General features: G+C 43.0%; 1 protein-coding gene across 1 annotated transcript in view; it reads left to right on the top strand.

Annotated features, from left to right (window-relative positions):
* The window catches only part of LOC115103272 (gelsolin-like), a 48,290-nt gene that overhangs the window by 27,042 nt on the left and 1,862 nt on the right, over window positions 1-19,386 (top strand). Inside the window, exons 3-16 of the mRNA XM_029624111.2 lie at window positions 2,883-3,037; window positions 4,875-5,036; window positions 8,092-8,241; window positions 13,686-13,775; window positions 14,088-14,220; window positions 14,479-14,567; window positions 14,890-15,105; window positions 15,994-16,127; window positions 16,845-16,935; window positions 17,461-17,631; window positions 17,793-17,967; window positions 18,331-18,446; window positions 18,646-18,723; window positions 18,845-18,905. Coding sequence (XP_029479971.1) covers window positions 2,883-3,037; window positions 4,875-5,036; window positions 8,092-8,241; window positions 13,686-13,775; window positions 14,088-14,220; window positions 14,479-14,567; window positions 14,890-15,105; window positions 15,994-16,127; window positions 16,845-16,935; window positions 17,461-17,631; window positions 17,793-17,967; window positions 18,331-18,446; window positions 18,646-18,723; window positions 18,845-18,905 — 1,821 coding nt within the window. The remainder of the gene's footprint in view (window positions 1-2,882; window positions 3,038-4,874; window positions 5,037-8,091; window positions 8,242-13,685; window positions 13,776-14,087; window positions 14,221-14,478; window positions 14,568-14,889; window positions 15,106-15,993; window positions 16,128-16,844; window positions 16,936-17,460; window positions 17,632-17,792; window positions 17,968-18,330; window positions 18,447-18,645; window positions 18,724-18,844; window positions 18,906-19,386) is intronic.

The raw sequence follows: 19,386 nt of genomic DNA, 5'->3' as shown, positions 1-19,386 counted from the left end.
ACTATTGTCTAGACATGTACACATGTTCATGAAATACAATAGAAGGCCGTAATCACCCACAGACACACCTACCTAACTTGATGGGTCATGTAATCATCTGGCGAAGTGGAGTATCTTGATTAGACATGAAGCTAGCTAGCTAAAATATGAACCATAATCCCCACCCATACAGTACAAATGGATTGTCATAGCTAGCCACCATGCATGAAATGCATTAATATGAATCAGCAGGTAGCTAAAGCTAACCAACTAGGTTCAATGTTATCTAGCTAACTAACATTAGGCTATAATTAGCATGGTAAATGGCTCTCTGAGATACAAATAATATTACACAGACGACACAGATCATACAAGTAATGTTAGCTAGCGAGCCAGGAAGCTAACATTCGCTAGCTAGCTAACAGTACTCTTTAACTTGCAATGAAAATGACTTTTTGACTAAATTCGATACGCATATAATCTGAAAATGTAGCTAGACCTTTCCCTGTATACATGGATGAACGCTTCACGGCAGACTGAACCACTTTAACTAAGTAAGACGTCCTGTGTCGTTTCCGTTTTGTTTGTAACTACTGCTTGTTTGGCCCGTTGTGTTAAATCACTCCGGTTCACACTGACCGTGTGTAGAAAGTAGGCCATTGCAATTTTTCCCACTGATCTTTGTCGATAGCGTCTGCTAAATTCTGTGCAGCAATGTTGTTGAGAGCAGTAGCAACACTTTTGAAGTTCTCCATGGCTAAAGTTATATATATATTTTTTAAACGCAGTAGCAAAAATTATCTAAACATACTGAGCAGCTTGTTATAGGTAAAACCATGCTACCGGTCAGACTTATCCGAACTCATCTCTTGGCATACAATATCCCAGCCAATCGTGGCTAACGGGAAGGTTCCTGTCTTTTTCTGTGGCTAAACCAACTAGGCTTGTAATTGAACAATTGTATTCATATTTACAGATGGCAGTTTATTATTGGGGCACTTGAATGTTCACGTTTAAGAAGGCATTTCTGCAACAACAGCAAAACCCGCAAAAGAATGAACAAAACGTTCAAATGCCCCTCCTGACCTCTGAATACTCGGCTATGAAAAGTCAACTGACATTTTCTCCTGAGGTGCTGACCTGTTGCCCCCTCTACAACCACTGTGATTATTATTTGACACTGCTGGTCATCTGTGAACATTTGAATATCTTGAAGAACGATCTGGCCTAAATGACCATGTACTCTTATAATCTCCACCCGGCACAGCCAGAAGAGGACTGGCAACCCCTCAGAGCCTGGTTCCTCTTTAGGTTTCTTCCTAGGATCCTGTCTTTCTAGGGAGTTTTACCTAGCCACTGTGCTTCTACATCTGCATTGCTTGCTGTTTGGGGTTTTAGACTGGGTTCCTGTATAGCACTTTGTGACATCTGCTGATGTAAAAAGGGCTTTATAAATACATTTTATTTGATTCCTGTGTAGTGACGTGCGACATACGCCTAGCTTCCTGAAAAGGGTTACATATTTTGCCTTGCATTTTAGGTTATTGTCCTGCTGAAAGGGGAATTTGTCTCTTAGTGTCTGTTGGATAGCAGACTGATCCAGGATTTTCTCTAGAATTTTGCCTGCGCTTAGCTCTATTAGTTTATTTTATCCTAAATAACTCCCTAGTTCTTGCCAATGAAAAGCATACCCATAACATGATGCAGCCACCACCATGCTTGAAAATATGAACAGTGGTACTCAGTGATGTGTTGTATTGGATTTGGCCCAAACATAACTCTTTGTATTCAGGACTTTTTCAGGGCAGTTTTACTTTAGTGCCTTATTGCAAACAGAATGCATGTTTTGGAATGATTTATTCTGTACAGGCTTCCTTTTCACTCTGTCATTTAGGTTAGTATTGTTTATTAACTACAAGGTTGTTGATTCATCCTCGGTTTTCTCTTATCACAGCCATCAAACTCTGTAACTGTTTTAAAGTCACCATTGGCCTCATGGTGAAATTCCTGAGTGGTTTCCTTCCTCTCTGGCAACTGACGCCTCTATCTTCGTCGTGACTGGGTGTATTGACACACCATTGTATGTGTGGGGTACACAGATGAGGTAGTCATTCAAAAATCATGTTCAACACTATTAATGCACACAGGGTGTGTCCCTGCAACTTACTATGTGACTTGCTAAGCACATTTCTACTCCTGAACTTATTTAGGCTTGCCATAACAAAGGGATTGAATACTTATTGAGTCAAGACGTTTCAGCTTTTCATTTGTAATTAATTTATAAACATTTCTAAAAACATTATTCCACTTTCACATGATGCCGTATTGTGTGTAGGCCAGTGACACAACATCTACATTTAATCAATTTTAAGTTCAGGCTGTAACACGACAAAATGTGGAAAAAATCAATGGGCGTGAATACTTTCTGAAGGCACTGTATGTTGCCCTGAGAGTTGCGCAAAGTTGGCTGAATCTGATTCCAAATTATTCACAGCTGTAATGGCTGCCGAAGGTGCTTCCCGCAAGTATTAACTCTGGAGTGTGAAGACATATGCAATCAAGACAAGTTCGTTTTTTATTTTTTTGCTTTCACTTTGAAAATGTGGAGTAGGTAGTGAAGATAAGTACGAAATAAATCACATTTTGTCCCTTTTTTCCCCATTTAATTTCAAGGCAGGAAAATGTGAAGAATGTGCAAGCGGCTTGTAGACTTTCACTAGTAAGCTTGGTGTACTGTAATTACAAAAGAAGTTGGCTATAACCAAAACAGGCAGTCACCTATACCATACTCAACAGTTTGAATAAAGGCCTGGAAAGGCAATACTTAACCGCTATTGGTCAAAACAGGTTTTAGCAATTTCTCTGTGGATGATTTCTAACTTTCTCTGCTCTCTTTCATCCAGGGGATGAGTGTTCTCAGGATGAGAGAGGAGCGGCGGCCATCTTTGCCACCCAGCTGGATGACTTCCTGGGCGGAGGGCCGGTCCAGTTCAGAGAGGTCCAGAACAACGAGTCCATCACCTTCTTGGGCTACTTTAAGTCTGGCATCAAATACAAGGTCAGCTTCTTCTGCTAACAGCTGAAAGATGTAGAGTGGGAAGTGATTTGTTTTTTTATTCCAATGAATCATCCACTAATGACACTTTGAACAAGAGCAGTGGGTTCAGGGTTTCCCAAACCCGGTCCTGGGGCACCCTCTGGGTGCACATTTAGTTTTTTACCCTAGCCCTACACAGCTGATTCAAATAACCAATTCATCATCAAGCTGTAATTATTTCAATCAGCTGTGTAGTGCGAGGTCAAAAACCTAAACGTGCACCTAGGGGGGCAGGACCGAGTTTGGGATACCCTGGGTTAGTTGATGGTAAGGAAGTGGTTTATTGTGCATTAGAAATGTAAGGGTTTGTGTTGCATTAGAAAGGTAACAGTTGGGGCAAGAGGGGTTGGTCGTAGCGATCTGCAACATCTCTGTTACAACCGCTCCTGTTTGTGGCAATGCGTTAGGCAATAGGAAGGAATACTCCTTGGACATCCATTGACGTACTCTATCAGTATAAGGTCAGAAGGATTAAGTCATTATTACTGATCCAAAAATAAGATATAGAAAATATTGAAAAAAAAACGGGATAAAACTGGATAGAAAAACTGGATACGGTTTGGACGTCACTGGGATGTCACTAATGATTAAAGCACTGGTTTAAAGCACTGGTTTAATCATTTGCGACATCCCATAAACGTTGCAATGAAGTGAATGAGTCTGAAGTTCATAGACATTAACATTCATTCCTCTTAGCCTTTGTCATGTTTACATCCAAAGGTGTGACAGGCACTATAGTCACTGCAACCAGCATGTCAACGGCAGCCATTTTGAATTCCTTATAAATACAACAACTGTGGGATTTGAGAGTTTACCCTTTGCTGTTTCTCTCACCGTCTTTTTACATTTCCAGAAAAATCTCAGACCTTGGTTTAGATGGCAGTAATTAACCCAGTTCTGTTTACCATTTTGAAATGTTCGGTTTGTGGAAACTATCTTCCTTTTATTGTAGAGTTACACACAGTGTCCTTGAGAGAGAAAAATAGAGAGAGGGAGAAAGAAAGAGATGTGGATTATGAGGGATCAGAACAAAGAGAGGAAAGGGTAACATGAGAAATTAATTAATGAGAATTCCTCATTTCACTACAACACCACATTTACCTCCTCCCCACCCCCACCTCAAAACACACACGCTGATAAAAAAGCATCTGGACATTGAGAGAGAGGGGAAAGAGAGCGAGGGTAAGAGGGAGAAATAGGGAGGGGTGAGAAAAGAGGGAGAGGGGAACAGGGTACCAAGCTAGGGCTCATTATATGAAACCTTCATTACCCTGTAGACATAAAACATTCTTTCCATGAAAATAAACAAAGCTGCTTCTCTGCCATGGAAAGTTATCCGTCTTTCTCAGGAGAACTCTCTCCCTCAGAGTAGATCTGTTTCTCATTTGGGGAATTCTCATAATCACATAACATGGGAACACACTTTGTATGCCCTTGAGAGGAAAAGCAGAACCAGGATTTGCCAATGTTTTTTCCCCAAACTAATGGACAAATTGTTTGAGTTGAATTGAAGTTTGGACAGTGATATCAATGGTTTGCAAACTTTTATCACGTTTCAATATTTCCCTCTATCCTCCATACGCATGTTTTTGTGTGGCGGCTTACCAGGAAGGCTCAGCTGACAGCACATTAAGGTAGAAATCTGTAGTGTAGAACAGAAATTATTCTCTGTCTTGTCGAATAGGGAATAATGCAAGTTTTATGTAATACATTTCAAGCTGCAAGGTTTCAAACATTGCGCACCACCGAACAAGCCTCATCATTACTCTTTGACATTATTTGACCCCTCCTATCACAGCAAGGGGGCGTGGCTTCAGGCTTCCAGCACGTTGTGACCAATGACATGAGTGTGAAGCGCTTGTTGCACATCAAGGGGAGGCGGACCATCCGGGCCACGGAGGTGGTACTGTCCTGGGCTAGCTTCAACCAGGGAGACTGCTTTATCGTGGACCTGGGCAAGGTAAAACTCTACACTACAGTAAAGGTGAAATGTAGATCTGGCCTGTGTATATGTAGGCTACAGTATTGGAAAACTGTAAGCCGGAATCAGGGCTACGAGCTAAGTAACATGAAAACTTATAGGTGCAGTATCTCACATCATAATCATGCATTGACCTCAATGGAATATTTGAATAAAATGTTAAGCTATGCATCTTAAGTTAGGATTTTGCCCTACAAGCCTGAAGGGCTTTTGGCTAAGTAACATGAAAAGTAAAAATGATATACACCTGAAATGGAATATCAGTACACGTATAGAGGCCTTAGTCACCGAACAGACAGTAATATCTGTACACGTATAGAGGCCTTAGTCACCGAACAGACAGTAATATCAGTACACGTATAGAGGCCTTAGTCACCTAACAGACAGTAATATCAGTACACGTAGAGGCCTTAGTCACCTAACAGACAGTAATATCAGTACACGTATAGAGGCCTTAGTCACCGAACAGACAGTAATATCAGTACACGTATAGAGGCCTTAGTCACCGAACAGACAGTAATATCAGTACACGTATAGAGGCCTTAGTCACCTAACAGACAGTAATATCAGTACACATATAGAGGCCTTAGTCACCTAACAGACAGTAATATCTGTACACGTATAGAGGCCTTAGTCACCTAACAGACAGTAATATCAGTACACGTATAGAGGCCTTAGTCACCGAACAGACAGTAATATCAGTACACGTATAGAGGCCTTAGTCACCTAACAGACAGTAATATCAGTACACATATAGAGGCCTTAGTCACCTAACAGACAGTAATATCTGTACACGTATAGAGGCCTTAGTCACCTAACAGACAGTAATATCAGTACACGTATAGAGGCCTTAGTCACCGAACAGACAGTAATATCAGTACACGTATAGAGGCCTTAGTCACCTAACAGACAGTAATATCAGTACACGTATAGAGGCCTTAGTCACCGAACAGACAGTAATATCTGTACACGTATAGAGGCCTTAGTCACCTAACAGACAGTAATATCAGTACACGTATAGAGGCCTTAGTCACCTAACAGACAGTAATATCAGTACACGTATAGAGGCCTTAGTCACCTAACAGACAGTAATATCAGTACACGTATAGAGGCCTTAGTCACCTAACAGACAGTAATATCAGTACACATATAGAGGCCTTAGTCACCTAACAGACAGTAATATCTGTACACGTATAGAGGCCTTAGTCACCTAACAGACAGTAATATCAGTACACGTATAGAGGCCTTAGTCACCGAACAGACAGTAATATCAGTACACGTATAGAGGCCTTAGTCACCTAACAGACAGTAATATCAGTACACATATAGAGGCCTTAGTCACCTAACAGACAGTAATATCTGTACACGTATAGAGGCCTTAGTCACCTAACAGACAGTAATATCAGTACACGTATAGAGGCCTTAGTCACCGAACAGACAGTAATATCTGTACACGTATAGAGGCCTTAGTCACCGAACAGACAGTAATATCTGTACATGTATAGAGGCCTTAGTCACCGAACAGACAGTAATATCAGTACACGTATAGAGCCCTTAGTCACCGAACAGACAGTAATATCAGTACACGTATAGAGCCCTTAGTCACCTAACAGACAGTAATATCAGTACACGTATAGAGGCCTTAGTCACCGAACAGACAGTAATATCTGTACACGTATAGAGGCCTTAGTCACCGAACAGACAGTAATATCAGTACACGTATAGAGGCCTTAGTCACCGAACAGACAGTAATATCAGTACACGTATAGAGGCCTTAGTCACCGAACAGACAGTAATATCAGTACACGTATAGAGGCCTTAGTCACCGAACAGACAGTAATATCTGTACACGTATAGAGGCCTTAGTCACCGAACAGACAGTAATATCAGTACACGTATAGAGGCCTTAGTCACCGAACAGACAGTAATATCAGTACACGTATAGAGGCCTTAGTCACCGAACAGACAGTAATATCAGTACACGTATAGAGGCCTTAGTCACCTAACAGACAGTAATATCAGTACACGTATAGAGGCCTTAGTCACCGAACAGACAGTAATATCAGTACACGTATAGAGGCCTTAGTCACCGAACAGACAGTAATATCTGTACACGTATAGAGGCCTTAGTCACCTAACAGACAGTAATATCAGTACACGTATAGAGCCCTTAGTCACCGAACAGACAGTAATATCAGTACACGTATAGAGGCCTTAGTCACCTAACAGACAGTAATATCAGTACACGTATAGAGGCCTTAGTCACCGAACAGACAGTAATATCAGTACACGTATAGAGGCCTTAGTCACCGAACAGACAGTAATATCAGTACACGTATAGAGGCCTTAGTCACCGAACAGACAGTAATATCAGTACACGTATAGAGGCCTTAGTCACCTAACAGACAGTAATATCAGTACACGTATAGAGCCCTTAGTCACCGAACAGACAGTAATATCAGTACACGTATAGAGGCCTTAGTCACCTAACAGACAGTAATATCAGTACACGTATAGAGGCCTTAGTCACCGAACAGACAGTAATATCAGTACACGTATAGAGGCCTTAGTCACCGAACAGACAGTAATATCAGTACACGTATAGAGGCCTTAGTCACCTAACAGACAGTAATATCAGTACACGTATAGAGGCCTTAGTCACCGAACAGACAGTAATATCAGTACCCGTATAGAGCCCTTAGTCACCTAACAGACAGTAATATCAGTACACGTATAGAGCCCTTAGTCACCTAACAGACAGTAATATCAGTACACGTATAGAGGCCTTAGTCACCGAACAGACAGTAATATCAGTACCCGTATAGAGCCCTTAGTCACCTAACAGACAGTAATATCAGTACACGTATAGAGCCCTTAGTCACCGAACAGACAGTAATATAGTCACCGAACAGACAGTAATATAGTCACCTAACAGACAGTAATATAGTCACCGAACACAATATCTGTACCTACATGGTACCACTGGAAACCTAAACACTTTATGTCTTGTATTTCTTTTCCACCTCTTCTTCAGGATATCTACCAGTGGTGTGGCAGTGAGAGTAACCGCTTCGAGAGACTGAAGGCCTCCCAGGTGGCCATCGACATCAGGGACAACGAGAGGAACGGCAGGGCCAAGCTCCACATGGTGGAGGATGGTGCTGAGCCACAGGAACTCACTGAGGTGAGGGATAGGGATACACACAAACATGCTTACACACACACACACATGCACACACGCACACACGCACACACACACATACACGGTTGGTGTCGTTTAAAATTAGAGAAAAAATATATATATAATATGAGCATGGCCTTATTTCTATTACAACATATTGGATGCCTTTCATTGATATTCCATTCACCCAGTTCAATGTAATGTCAATAGGTTTAGGCTACTACATGATACTGGAATTTTCCCTATACCCATCATGAGGTTGCTACAACCTAGCATACAAATGAAAGTTTATAACATAGGTACAGGTCGAGAGACATATTGGAGTAATCAAGGTGACAGACAGTGACACATTCACTGCACACTTTTTTTTTTTTTGCATCTAGCTGATCTAGCATCTAGCATCTGGCTGATCTAGCATCAGGCATCTAGCTGATCTAGCATCAGGCATCTAGCTGATCTAGCATCAGGCATCTAGCTGATCTAGCATCTAGCATCTGGCTGATCTAGCATCTGGCTGATCTAGCATCTAGCTGATCTAGCATCAGGCATCTAGCTGATCTAGCATCTAGCTGATCTAGCATCAGGCATCTAGCTGATCTAGCATCTAGCATCTGGCTGATCTAGCATCTGGCTGATCTAGCATCTAGCTGATCTAGCATCAGGCATCTAGCTGATCTAGCATCAGGCATCTAGCATCTAGCATCTAGCTGATCTAGCATCAGGCATCTAGCTGATCTAGCATCTAGCTGATCTAGCATCTAGCTGATCTAGCATCAGACATCTAGCTGATCTAGCATCTAGCATCTAGCTGATCTAGCATCAGGCATCTAGCTGATCTAGCATCTAGCATCTGGCTGATCTAGCATCTGGCTGATCTAGCATCTAGCTGATCTAGCATCAGGCATCTAGCTGATCTAGCATCTAGCATCTGGCTGATCTAGCATCTGGCTGATCTAGCATCTAGCTGATCTAGCATCTGGCTGATCTAGCATCTAGCTGATCTAGCATCAGGCATCTAGCTGATCTAGCATCTAGCATCTGGCTGATCTAGCATCTGGCTGATGTAGCATCTGGCTGATCTAGCATCTGGCTGATCTTGCATCTGGCTGATCTAGCATCTGGCTGATCTAGCATCTAGCTGATCTAGCATCAGGCATCTAGCTGATCTAGCATCTGGCTGATCTAGCATCAGGCATCTAGCTGATCTAGCATCTAGCATCTGGCTGATCTAGCATCTGGCTGATGTAGCATCTAGCATCTGGCTGATCTAGCATCTGGCTGATCTTGCATCTGGCTGATCTAGCATCTGGCTGATCTAGCATCTGGCTGATCTAGCATCTAGCTGATCTAGCATCTGGCTGATCTTGCATCTGGCTGATCTAGCATCTAGCTGATCTAGCATCTAGCTGATCTAGGGTGAAATCAGTAGTCCAAACTGTTCCATTTTGCAACTGAAACACGTTTCTAGCGTTCCTCTGTGTTTGAGTCAGGTTGTTGAAAGGCTACATTAGATGCATTACTGAAAGGTAAACTTTGTGATTTTTATCAGCCAATATCAATGTAAAATAGGGATATTGTAGCTGTCGTAAGGGCATGACATCAGCAGAAGGCAAGGCAGGTTGACGTGCTCAGAGTGTACATTTATTTACAGATGTTCCAATGGTGAAAGCGTCATTTCATACCAAATATACAAGTAGATTTACCAAATATACACGGCAACAGCCCAAAAGATATAGCCTCTGTATCAGGCTTAACCTGTCCTATCTTAACGGACACTGGTAGAGTGCAAGACTGTTCAGCCTCCCCTTGAAAAGCCAAATGGAATCTGTCTAACAGGAGCTCAAGCAGGTAGGCCTACTACACAATAGAAGCACTTGGCCCCCAGGACCATAATTGTAATTGGCAATTAAAACTAATAAACTGGTTCTAATGTAAAAGGCCATTTATTTCCATATCCATTGTTACATTTGTCTTAATCAGACGGAATTATTTTTATGATATTTCAACACAATGCATACATGGAACAATAATTTTCTCTTATTCAACGTTCTGACCCCAAAGCATTCTACAGTGCGCTCCTATTACTCAGAACTGTACTGTAGGACACAGAAACACAGAACCCAGACACAACCCGGGAAATATGAACAAAGGAAACCATATATTGAATTAAATAAACCAAACTTCTACCTCATGACTCTTTCGAACATCCATCTGCAATATTTACATTTACATTTAAGTCATTTAGCAGACGCTCTTATCCAGAGCGACTTACAAATTGGTGCGTTCACCTTAAGACATCCAGTGGAACAGCCACTTTACAATAGTGCATCTAAATATTTTAAGGGGGGTGAGAAGGATTACTTTATCCTATCCTAGGTATTCCTGAAAGAGGTGGGGTTTCAGGTGTCTCCGGAAGGTGGTGATTGACTCCGCTGTCCTGGCGTCGTGAGGGAGTTTGTTCCACCATTGGGGGGCCAGAGCAGCGAACAGTTTTGACTGGGCTGCGCAGGAACTGTACTTCCTCAGTGGTAGGGAGGCGAGCAGGCCAGAGGTGGATGAACGCAGTGCCCTTGTTTGGGTGTAGGGCCTGATCAGAGCCTGGAGGTACTGAGGTGCCGTTCCCCTCACAGCTCCGTAGGCAAGCACCATGGTCTTGTAGCGGATGCGAGCTTCAACTGGAAGCCAGTGGAGAGAGCGGAGGAGCGGGGTGACGTGAGAGAACTTGGGAAGGTTGAACACCAGACGGGCTGCGGCGTTCTGGATGAGTTGTAGGGGTTTAATGGCACAGACAGGGAGCCCAGCCAACAGCGAGTTGCAGTAATCCAGACGGGAGATGACAAGTGCCTGGATTAGGACCTGCGCTGCTTCCTGTGTGAGGCAGGGTCGTACTCTGCGGATGTTGTAGAGCATGAACCTACAAGAACGGGCCACCGCCTTGATGTTAGTTGAGAACGACAGGGTGTTGTCCAGGATCACGCCAAGGTTCTTAGCGCTCTGGGAGGAGGACACAATGGAGTTGTCAACCGTGATGGCGAGATCATGGAATGGGCAGTCCTTCCCCGGGAGGAAGAGCAGCTCCGTCTTGCCGAGGTTCAGCTTGAGGTGGTGATCCGTCATCCACACTGATATGTCTGCCAGACATGCAGAGATGCGATTCGCCACCTGGTCATCAGAAGGGGGAAAGGAGAAGATTAATTGTGTGTCGTCTGCATAGCAATGATAGGAGAGACCATGTGAGGTTATGACAGAGCCAAGTGACTTGGTGTATAGCGAGAATAGGAGAGGGCCTAGAACAGAGCCCTGGGGGACGCCAGTGGTGAGAGCGCGTGGTGAGGAGACAGATTCTCGCCACGCCACCTGGTAGGAGCGACCTGTCAGGTAGGACGCAATCCAAGCGTGGGCCGTGCCGGAGATGCCCAACTCGGAGAGGGTGGAGAGGAGGATCTGATGGTTCACAGTATCGAAGGCAGCCGATAGGTCTAGAAGGATGAGAGCAGAGGAGAGAGAGTTAGCTTTAGCAGTGCGGAGGGCCTCCGTGATACAGAGAAGAGCAGTCTCAGTTGAATGACTAGTCTTGAAACCTGACTGATTTGGATCAAGAAGGTCATTCTGAGAGAGATAGCGGGAGAGCTGGCCAAGGACGGCACGTTCAAGAGTTTTGGAGAGAAAAGAAAGAAGGGATACTGGTCTGTAGTTGTTGACATCGGAGGGATCGAGTGTAGGTTTTTTCAGAAGGGGTGCAACTCTCGCTCTCTTGAAGACAGAAGGGACGTAGCCAGCGGTCAGGGATGAGTTGATGAGCGAGGTGAGGTAAGGGAGAAGGTCTCCGGAAATGGTCTGGAGAAGAGAGGATAGGCCTCACGTCCACTCAGAGCAGGGTAAGAAATGGTTGGCTAAATGAAAATGTGTCGTTGGCCTATCAAACATGAAACAGAAATGTCTACATGTTGCAATTAACGGTATGGGATGGAATGATGAAACGCTAATAATTATTTTTGTATTAAATGGAATATAGATTTATCACATAGGGCCTGTGAATGTAAACGTGTGAAAGCAACAGCAAAAAAAAAGCGCTCTCCACTGGCGGGAGTTTGGAGAGCGTGAGTGACGAGAGTCTTTTCTTAGTAAGAATACATTTTAACTACAAATTCCAAATGCAAAGCTTCATAAGTAAATTATCAATTTCAAGAAATTGTTAGGCCTACATGCCAGAAGACCATTAGGTCTACATGCCAGAAGACCATTAGGCCTATGCTAGTAATTGATGCCCCATTGCAGGTGAGCTTGTAAAGTACACAGTTAATATTATTGATCACCAAACAAGATTTGGGGCATAATTTTTTATCATTATGGCAATCCTCTCTCCCTCCAATTTGATGTTTGCGCTGCAACCGATCCTATAGCTGTACAGCAAATCAGCAATCTGTTTTCCAGCTCTCCCGACCTGTGTTGATTGACAGTTTGCTGGTGCAATCAGAGTGCCGAGGGTGTGTTTCACTTGCCAATCTGTTCAAATTGGCAAGTTATTTGTATTGCAAGGGTGATGCAGCGGTTACTGTCTCTGGCTGTGTGAATAATCCACAAAATGAGTGACAAAAAAATGAGAAAACCTGGCCAGATACTTTCTTGTCATCAGTCTCAATTCAATTCAAGTCCCATGTCTACGGGCTCCAAGTCCAAGTTATTTTATTTTATATCAATTCGAGTCATCAAATTTGTGACTCGATTCAGACTCGAGTCCAAGTCATGTGACTTGAGTCTACAACTCTGCCTAACCCTAATTCTAACACTAATTCTAACCTTAACCCTAAACTCCCTAGAAATAGCATTTGACCCCAATTGTTCAAATGTTTGCTTGTTTACTATTCTTGTGGAGACTTCTGGTCCCCACAAGTATAGTTAAACACGTTCACACACACACACACACAAATCAAATCCAAATCAAATTTCTACAAGATGGCGCTGACAGAGATGGTCGCCTCGCTTCGAGTCCTTAGGAAACTATGCAGTAATTATTATTTTTTTAGGTATTATTTCTTACATTGTTACCCCAGGAAATCTTAAGTCTTATTACATACAGCCGGGAAGAACTATTGGATATAAGAGCGACACACACACACACACACACACACACACACACACACACTCAAGCAAGTTACTCGTACTTACACACCTACTGTATCCAAATAACATTCAAATATTCCATCGTTGGACGTGACGATGATACCATATCATAAAATGGTGCTGGACATTGAAATACCCCTCGCCGTGGGAATATATGTGGGCACAAAAGCTTTGTGCTATGTGTCATTTCTGTGCTAGCTCTGTGCCAAAAACAATGTAGAGAGAGAGAGAGAGAGAGAGAGAGAGAGAGAGATAAAAAAGGGAGAGACTGGCATTGCTCTGTCTCTGTATGAAGCTAATCCTCCATTTTGGATCTGTCCTAGGCTCTGGGGCCCAAACCCAGTATCCCCCCTGGCACCCCTGATGATGAGAAGGTGGACACCTCCAACAGGAAGAAGGGTGCCCTCTACATGGTAACTGATGTTACTGCACCTTTGTTGTTCAACATCAGTCTAATGATTTGTAATTGTTGTTCCTATCTCATTGTTCTCTTCTCTTGATAATGGTGTTGTCCATCTCAGTGCTCACACGTTGTTGATCTCTCCAGCTCATTCACATGCATTGTGAATCTAGGACGTTATGTGTTTAGTTGTTCATAACATTTAGTATATATTATTTAAGGATCCATTTGAGAAGAACAAATTATTTTTCAAGGGAGTACTGTCAATATATGTACAGTATAAATGTCTGTATTTATTGATATCTCATCTCTGTGTATTTTGTAGATCTCCGATGCCTCTGGCTCTATGAAGTCGTCGGTGGTGGCCTCGTCCAGCCCCTTCAAACAGGCCATGCTGACTGCCGAGGAGTGCTACATCCTGGACAACGGAGTGGACAAGAACGTCTTCGTATGGAAAGGTAGACTAGTCCTCGCCACTGTTTTTAAACACTTGCCAGGATATCAAACCTATGCAACACATTTCTTACATAGAATGCAGTTAAAAGTGATTCATATATAAAATTCGTAAAACATATTTTCTACTGTGTAGGATAGTGCGAGATTCAGAATGAGAAGTCGAGTAAATGTTCACTAAATCCTTGTGCACAGCTGTGCATTTTTAGAGTATTGTTGAGATGTGTTGATGATTAATCAACTTTATCTTACCTCCATCACAGGACCCAAGGCCAATGCAGCCGAGCGCAAAGCAGCCATGTCAGCAGCCCAGCAGTTCATCAAAGAGAAGGGCTACTCTGACAAGACACAGGTACGCTGATGGAATAATGTGAAGTAACATTTTTAAATGAGCATGGATGAAAACATTTGGACCTTTGCTAGGTCTTGCTCAGGCACTACTAGGCTATGTTCAAAATGTTGTTAGCTATGTCCACTTTTTATTTTATTTTTTAAGTTACTTAAAATGTTGAACAATAATGAATTGAAAACAAATATTGATAGTGAACTAGTCTCACATAACCACACTACTAAATTTAGATTATCAATTGGCTATTGGAATGCATGTGAGAGGAAATCGAGGTTCATGGTAAACAACAGAACAACTGACTCTTCCTTTTTCTTCGGCCTTGCAGATCCAGGTACTACCAGCAGGAGGTGAGACCACTCTGTTCAAGCAGTTCTTCAGTGACTGGAAGGACAAGGACCAGACCACGGGCCCCAGTAAGGCCTACACCATCGGCCGCATCGCCAAGGTGGAGCAAGTGCCTTTCGACGCCTCCACCCTCCACTCCAACAACAACATGGCCGCCCAGCACAACATGGTGGACGACGGCAAGGGCAAAGTCCAGGTAAAACACACAACACTGGACTACAATGGAAATAACTAAGTGAGGGTTCTCATAGTAATTTTGCCCAGGGTCCGGCTGTTTATGTTTACAAAGACAACCACGTGCCACACTAAATTGGCTAGGGGACCAGATGTAGCTCACTGCCCGTATGTTTCAGACCGCTGAACTAAGCCTGTATAAAGTGATGCAGGAGGGCTAAAGAGAATCGAACGATGCAGTTGGCTGTTCTAAGAGTGGTCTGAGGCAGGCGTTAGATTATGAGCTTTTTAAAGTGCAATGTTAATAACGCTGGTTTTGGGAAACAGCTCTGAGATTTAACAATTCTCCTACTAAGGTTCTAACAATGAACTTAGCCTTAAATGTCCCATGCAGCCATTTTTTTTGTGTAACAATGAATTACCTTACTATGATTGTTTTCAATTAAAATAGATTCTTAGCAAAGAGCAATTTCTCAAGCAAGAAATTAGCTAGGACCTTCTGGGAATGGTCTGAGTAGGGAGGGGAAAACTGAAAACTAGCTTTTATTGGCAGAGAGGTTTGGAACTCTCTTTCTTATAGGTCACCAGGCAAACCAAAACTCCACCCCACCAAAACAGGCATACATTTCAGGCAGTCTTTTGAAACAGCTTTTACACTTAAAGGGCATAATCATTATTATAATTTTCACAATTTCACAGTTTTACTTCTACCTCTTAGTGTGGAAATATACTGTATATAAAACACAGGTAAATCAAGTGTTTGACTGCACTGGGCCTTTAAGATGTTTTTGGGAAAATTAGCCCTGGTAAATACAAGGTTTTGAAGCAAAGGGTCACTCAGGGTGCTGGGCACTTTTCAAACAGATGAGGGCAGCAACATACACGTGGAAAATTATACTATTGGTTTCAGATCTGGCGTGTTGAGGATGGTGATAAGGTGGCTGTGGATCCCTCCTCTTATGGCCAGTTCTACGGAGGAGACTGTTACCTCATCCTTTACAGCTACAGGCTGGGAGGCAGGGAGCAGCACATCATCTACACCTGGTCAGTACATATGACATCATCCAAAAATATGCTATAAACATGACATCATTTATTTACACCTAGACAGTTAAAATGACTACATCTACTTTACACTTGGTCAGTACATATGACATCATCCACAACATCTTTATTTACATATAGACAGTTCAAATGACATCCTCTACAAGGAAAGGGGATACCTAGTCAGTTATACAACTGAAATGTATATTCTGCATCTAACCCAACCCCTCTGAATCAGAGAGGTGTGGGGGGCTGCCATAATCGACATCCCTGTTTTCGGCACCCCGGGAATAACTGCCTTGCTCAGGGACGACAGATTTTTACCTTGTTGGTTTGGGGATTCGATCCAGCAACGTTGCGGTTACTGGCCTAATGCTCTAACCACTAGGCTACCACACCTTATCATCTACTATGCATCTGCCACCTGGTCAGTGCAAATTACATGGAAACCCGGTGTGTGTACGTGACATCATTAATAACAAATCACACCAATGGGGTATTTGACCTTACCCCAACCTGTTCTGGAATATTCTGAAACTCTTAGATGTGTTCTCCTAGTCTAAGTTCATAAAGAAGGATGTATCTGAAATAATCATGGCAAAACTGACTCAGTACTTGTAGTAGTGCATGTTCGATACCCGTAGAAAGGTCTCAATAAGGTGGGCTTGACGTGTGTGTGTTTTTGTGTTTATTAATCTGTATCTGCGTGTGTGTCAGGCAGGGGCTGAAGTGCACCCAGGATGAGCTGGCAGCCTCTGCCTTCCTCACGGTGAAGCTGGATGACTCTATGGGAGGAGCCCCTGTTCAGGTGGGTCTCTATCCTCTCCATTTCATCCCCATGTCCCCAACACTCACAGTCCAAAAGCACCTGAGCAATAGGTACAACGGTGTGACATTTAGATTCGTAAGGTCACTGGACTAAGCACTATAAGTGAATAGGCCAAAGCTGTTTCATTTATCGTGCTTCATAAAGCCGATGGCATGATGGATGATCTTTTGGCAAGGGCAGCGGCTGCATTGGTGTCCAGTCATTTAAGTCTCTCACAAGTGAGGTCATATTATTGAACCACGTGTGGATTTTGTCTTTATAGACTGAATAGTTGTGTGGAAAGTTTTTTATACTGTCCAGCAGAGGGCAGTCACACTTTGTTTTACATCCAGTGTGTGTATAATTTTAATGGTTACCATATTGACACAAGGTTCCATCATGACAGTATATTATAATAAGGAAAGCAATCTATGGCAATTTTTTTTATTAAATCAGAATTACCTGTCACTTTAGAATGGCTTTTCTTCTACATAGTTATCATTAAGTGTCCATTTTCCCCTCCAGGTGCGTGTGACCCAGGGCCAGGAACCCCCCCACCTGATGAGCCTGTTCCAGGGCAAGCCCATGATGGTCCATAATGGAGGGACGTCCCGTAAAGGAGGACAGTCGGGTACTGGCAGCACCCGCCTCTTCCACATTCGTCAATCCTCCACCCGCGCTACACGAGCTGTAGAGGTGAGTTCTCCATGTGTGTATATGTGTGTCAAAGTGGGACCACACTTTGTACCTGTGTGTGTGATTGCTTGAGGAAGATTAAGTGTCTAACAATTGTTAGCCTAAACCATCAAAATGACTGAACAACTTCTGAGCACCTCGTTGTCTCCTCTCTCTCTCAGGTAGAGCCCTCTGCCTCCTTCCTGAACACCAATGACGTGTTTGTGCTCAAATCTCCCACCGCCATGTTTGTGTGGAGAGGGGTGGGTGCCAGTGAGGAGGAAATGGCCGCCGCCAAGCACGTTGTGGGTTTCCTGGGTGGCAGTGGCAGTAATGTGTCTGAGGGCAAGGAGCCAGGTAAGGATTCCATCTAGTGTTACAGGTTTATTGTATTAAGTGGAGTGCATCTTAATATTTTTAATTTGGCTGGATCTCAATAGTATGACATGGGGTGCATCTCAATAGTCAAATGTGGCTTCTTCTTCTTGTCTTATCCTTCATCTACAGCCTGAAATCACAGGATATGGGAAAGCAACTTTTTCAGATGAGTGTTGATGAAGGAAAGGTTACATGGAGAGGAAACAACTTTAGATAATTGAAATGTGCCCCTAAATAAGACAGAAAAGAGATAACATCACACATCCTGACAAATCACAAGAAAACACTATATAGTGCCAAACAACCAAGGAGACTAATCCATGCTGGTCTTTTCTGTCCTAGCTGGGTTCTGGTCTGCCCTGGGAGGGAAGAAGGAGTACCAGACTTCCAAGAGTCTGCAGAACATGGTCAAACCTCCACGCCTGTTTGGCTGCTCCAACAAGACCGGATGCCTCAGTGTAAGTGATGGATTGTTGTTGAGTGTGTCTAACGTAACTAACTCTCTTGGATAGATATATTCTCAGTTCATCCCCAATGGGGAATTCAGTGTCACTCAGGAGGAGAGAAAAATGCATAGGTAATACAAAGTACAATGCACAAGTCAAATGTGCCCATGTTCCAAAGTGCTGTAACATATTGTAATCCTCCAATCATCAGGTGGAAGAGGTTCCTGGAGACTTCCAACAGACTGACCTGGCCACTGATGATGTCATGTTGCTGGACACCTGGGACCAGGTGAGTGAAGCTCCCCCATCCATATCATAATTCACAAGCGTGTTCATCTTCTGCTCTAAAAATACAATGCAGAGTGAATCTGAAAGTCTATAAGCTAACAGCATTTCTGGACTCCCGCCAGATCTTCCTCTGGATCGGCAATGAAGCAAATGCAGAAGAGAGAACTGGAGCACCCAAAATAGGTAGGACAAACACGCAGGGAAACAAACTTTCACAGTGGCCCCTACCCAGGACGAAGACTGGGGCCACAACTGATTAAGGAGAACATGAGCTCTAACTGTATCTATATAATCAAACAAGGACATTTACATACAGTACCAGTCAAAAGTTTGGACAGACATACTCATTCAAGGGTTTTTCTTTATTTGACTATTTTCTACATGATAGAATAACAGTGAATACATAAACACTATGAAATAACACATATGTTATCGTGTAGTAACCAAAGAAGTGTTAAACAAATCAAAATATATTTTAGATTTTAGATTCTTCAAAGTAACCACCAACTTATCATCTGCAGCAGAGGGAACTCTGGAACTTCCTTTCCTGTGGCGGTCCTCATGAGAGCCAGTTTCATCAGAGCGCTTGATGGTTTTTGCGACTGCACTTGAAGAATCTTTTAAAGTTCTTGAAATGTTCCACAATGATTGACCTTTGTGCCTT

This window comes from Oncorhynchus nerka, linkage group LG20 (assembly GCF_034236695.1).
Source record: "Oncorhynchus nerka isolate Pitt River linkage group LG20, Oner_Uvic_2.0, whole genome shotgun sequence".
Lineage (NCBI taxonomy): Eukaryota > Metazoa > Chordata > Actinopteri > Salmoniformes > Salmonidae > Oncorhynchus > Oncorhynchus nerka.
This window is presented reverse-complemented; position numbering and strand designations above follow the sequence as displayed.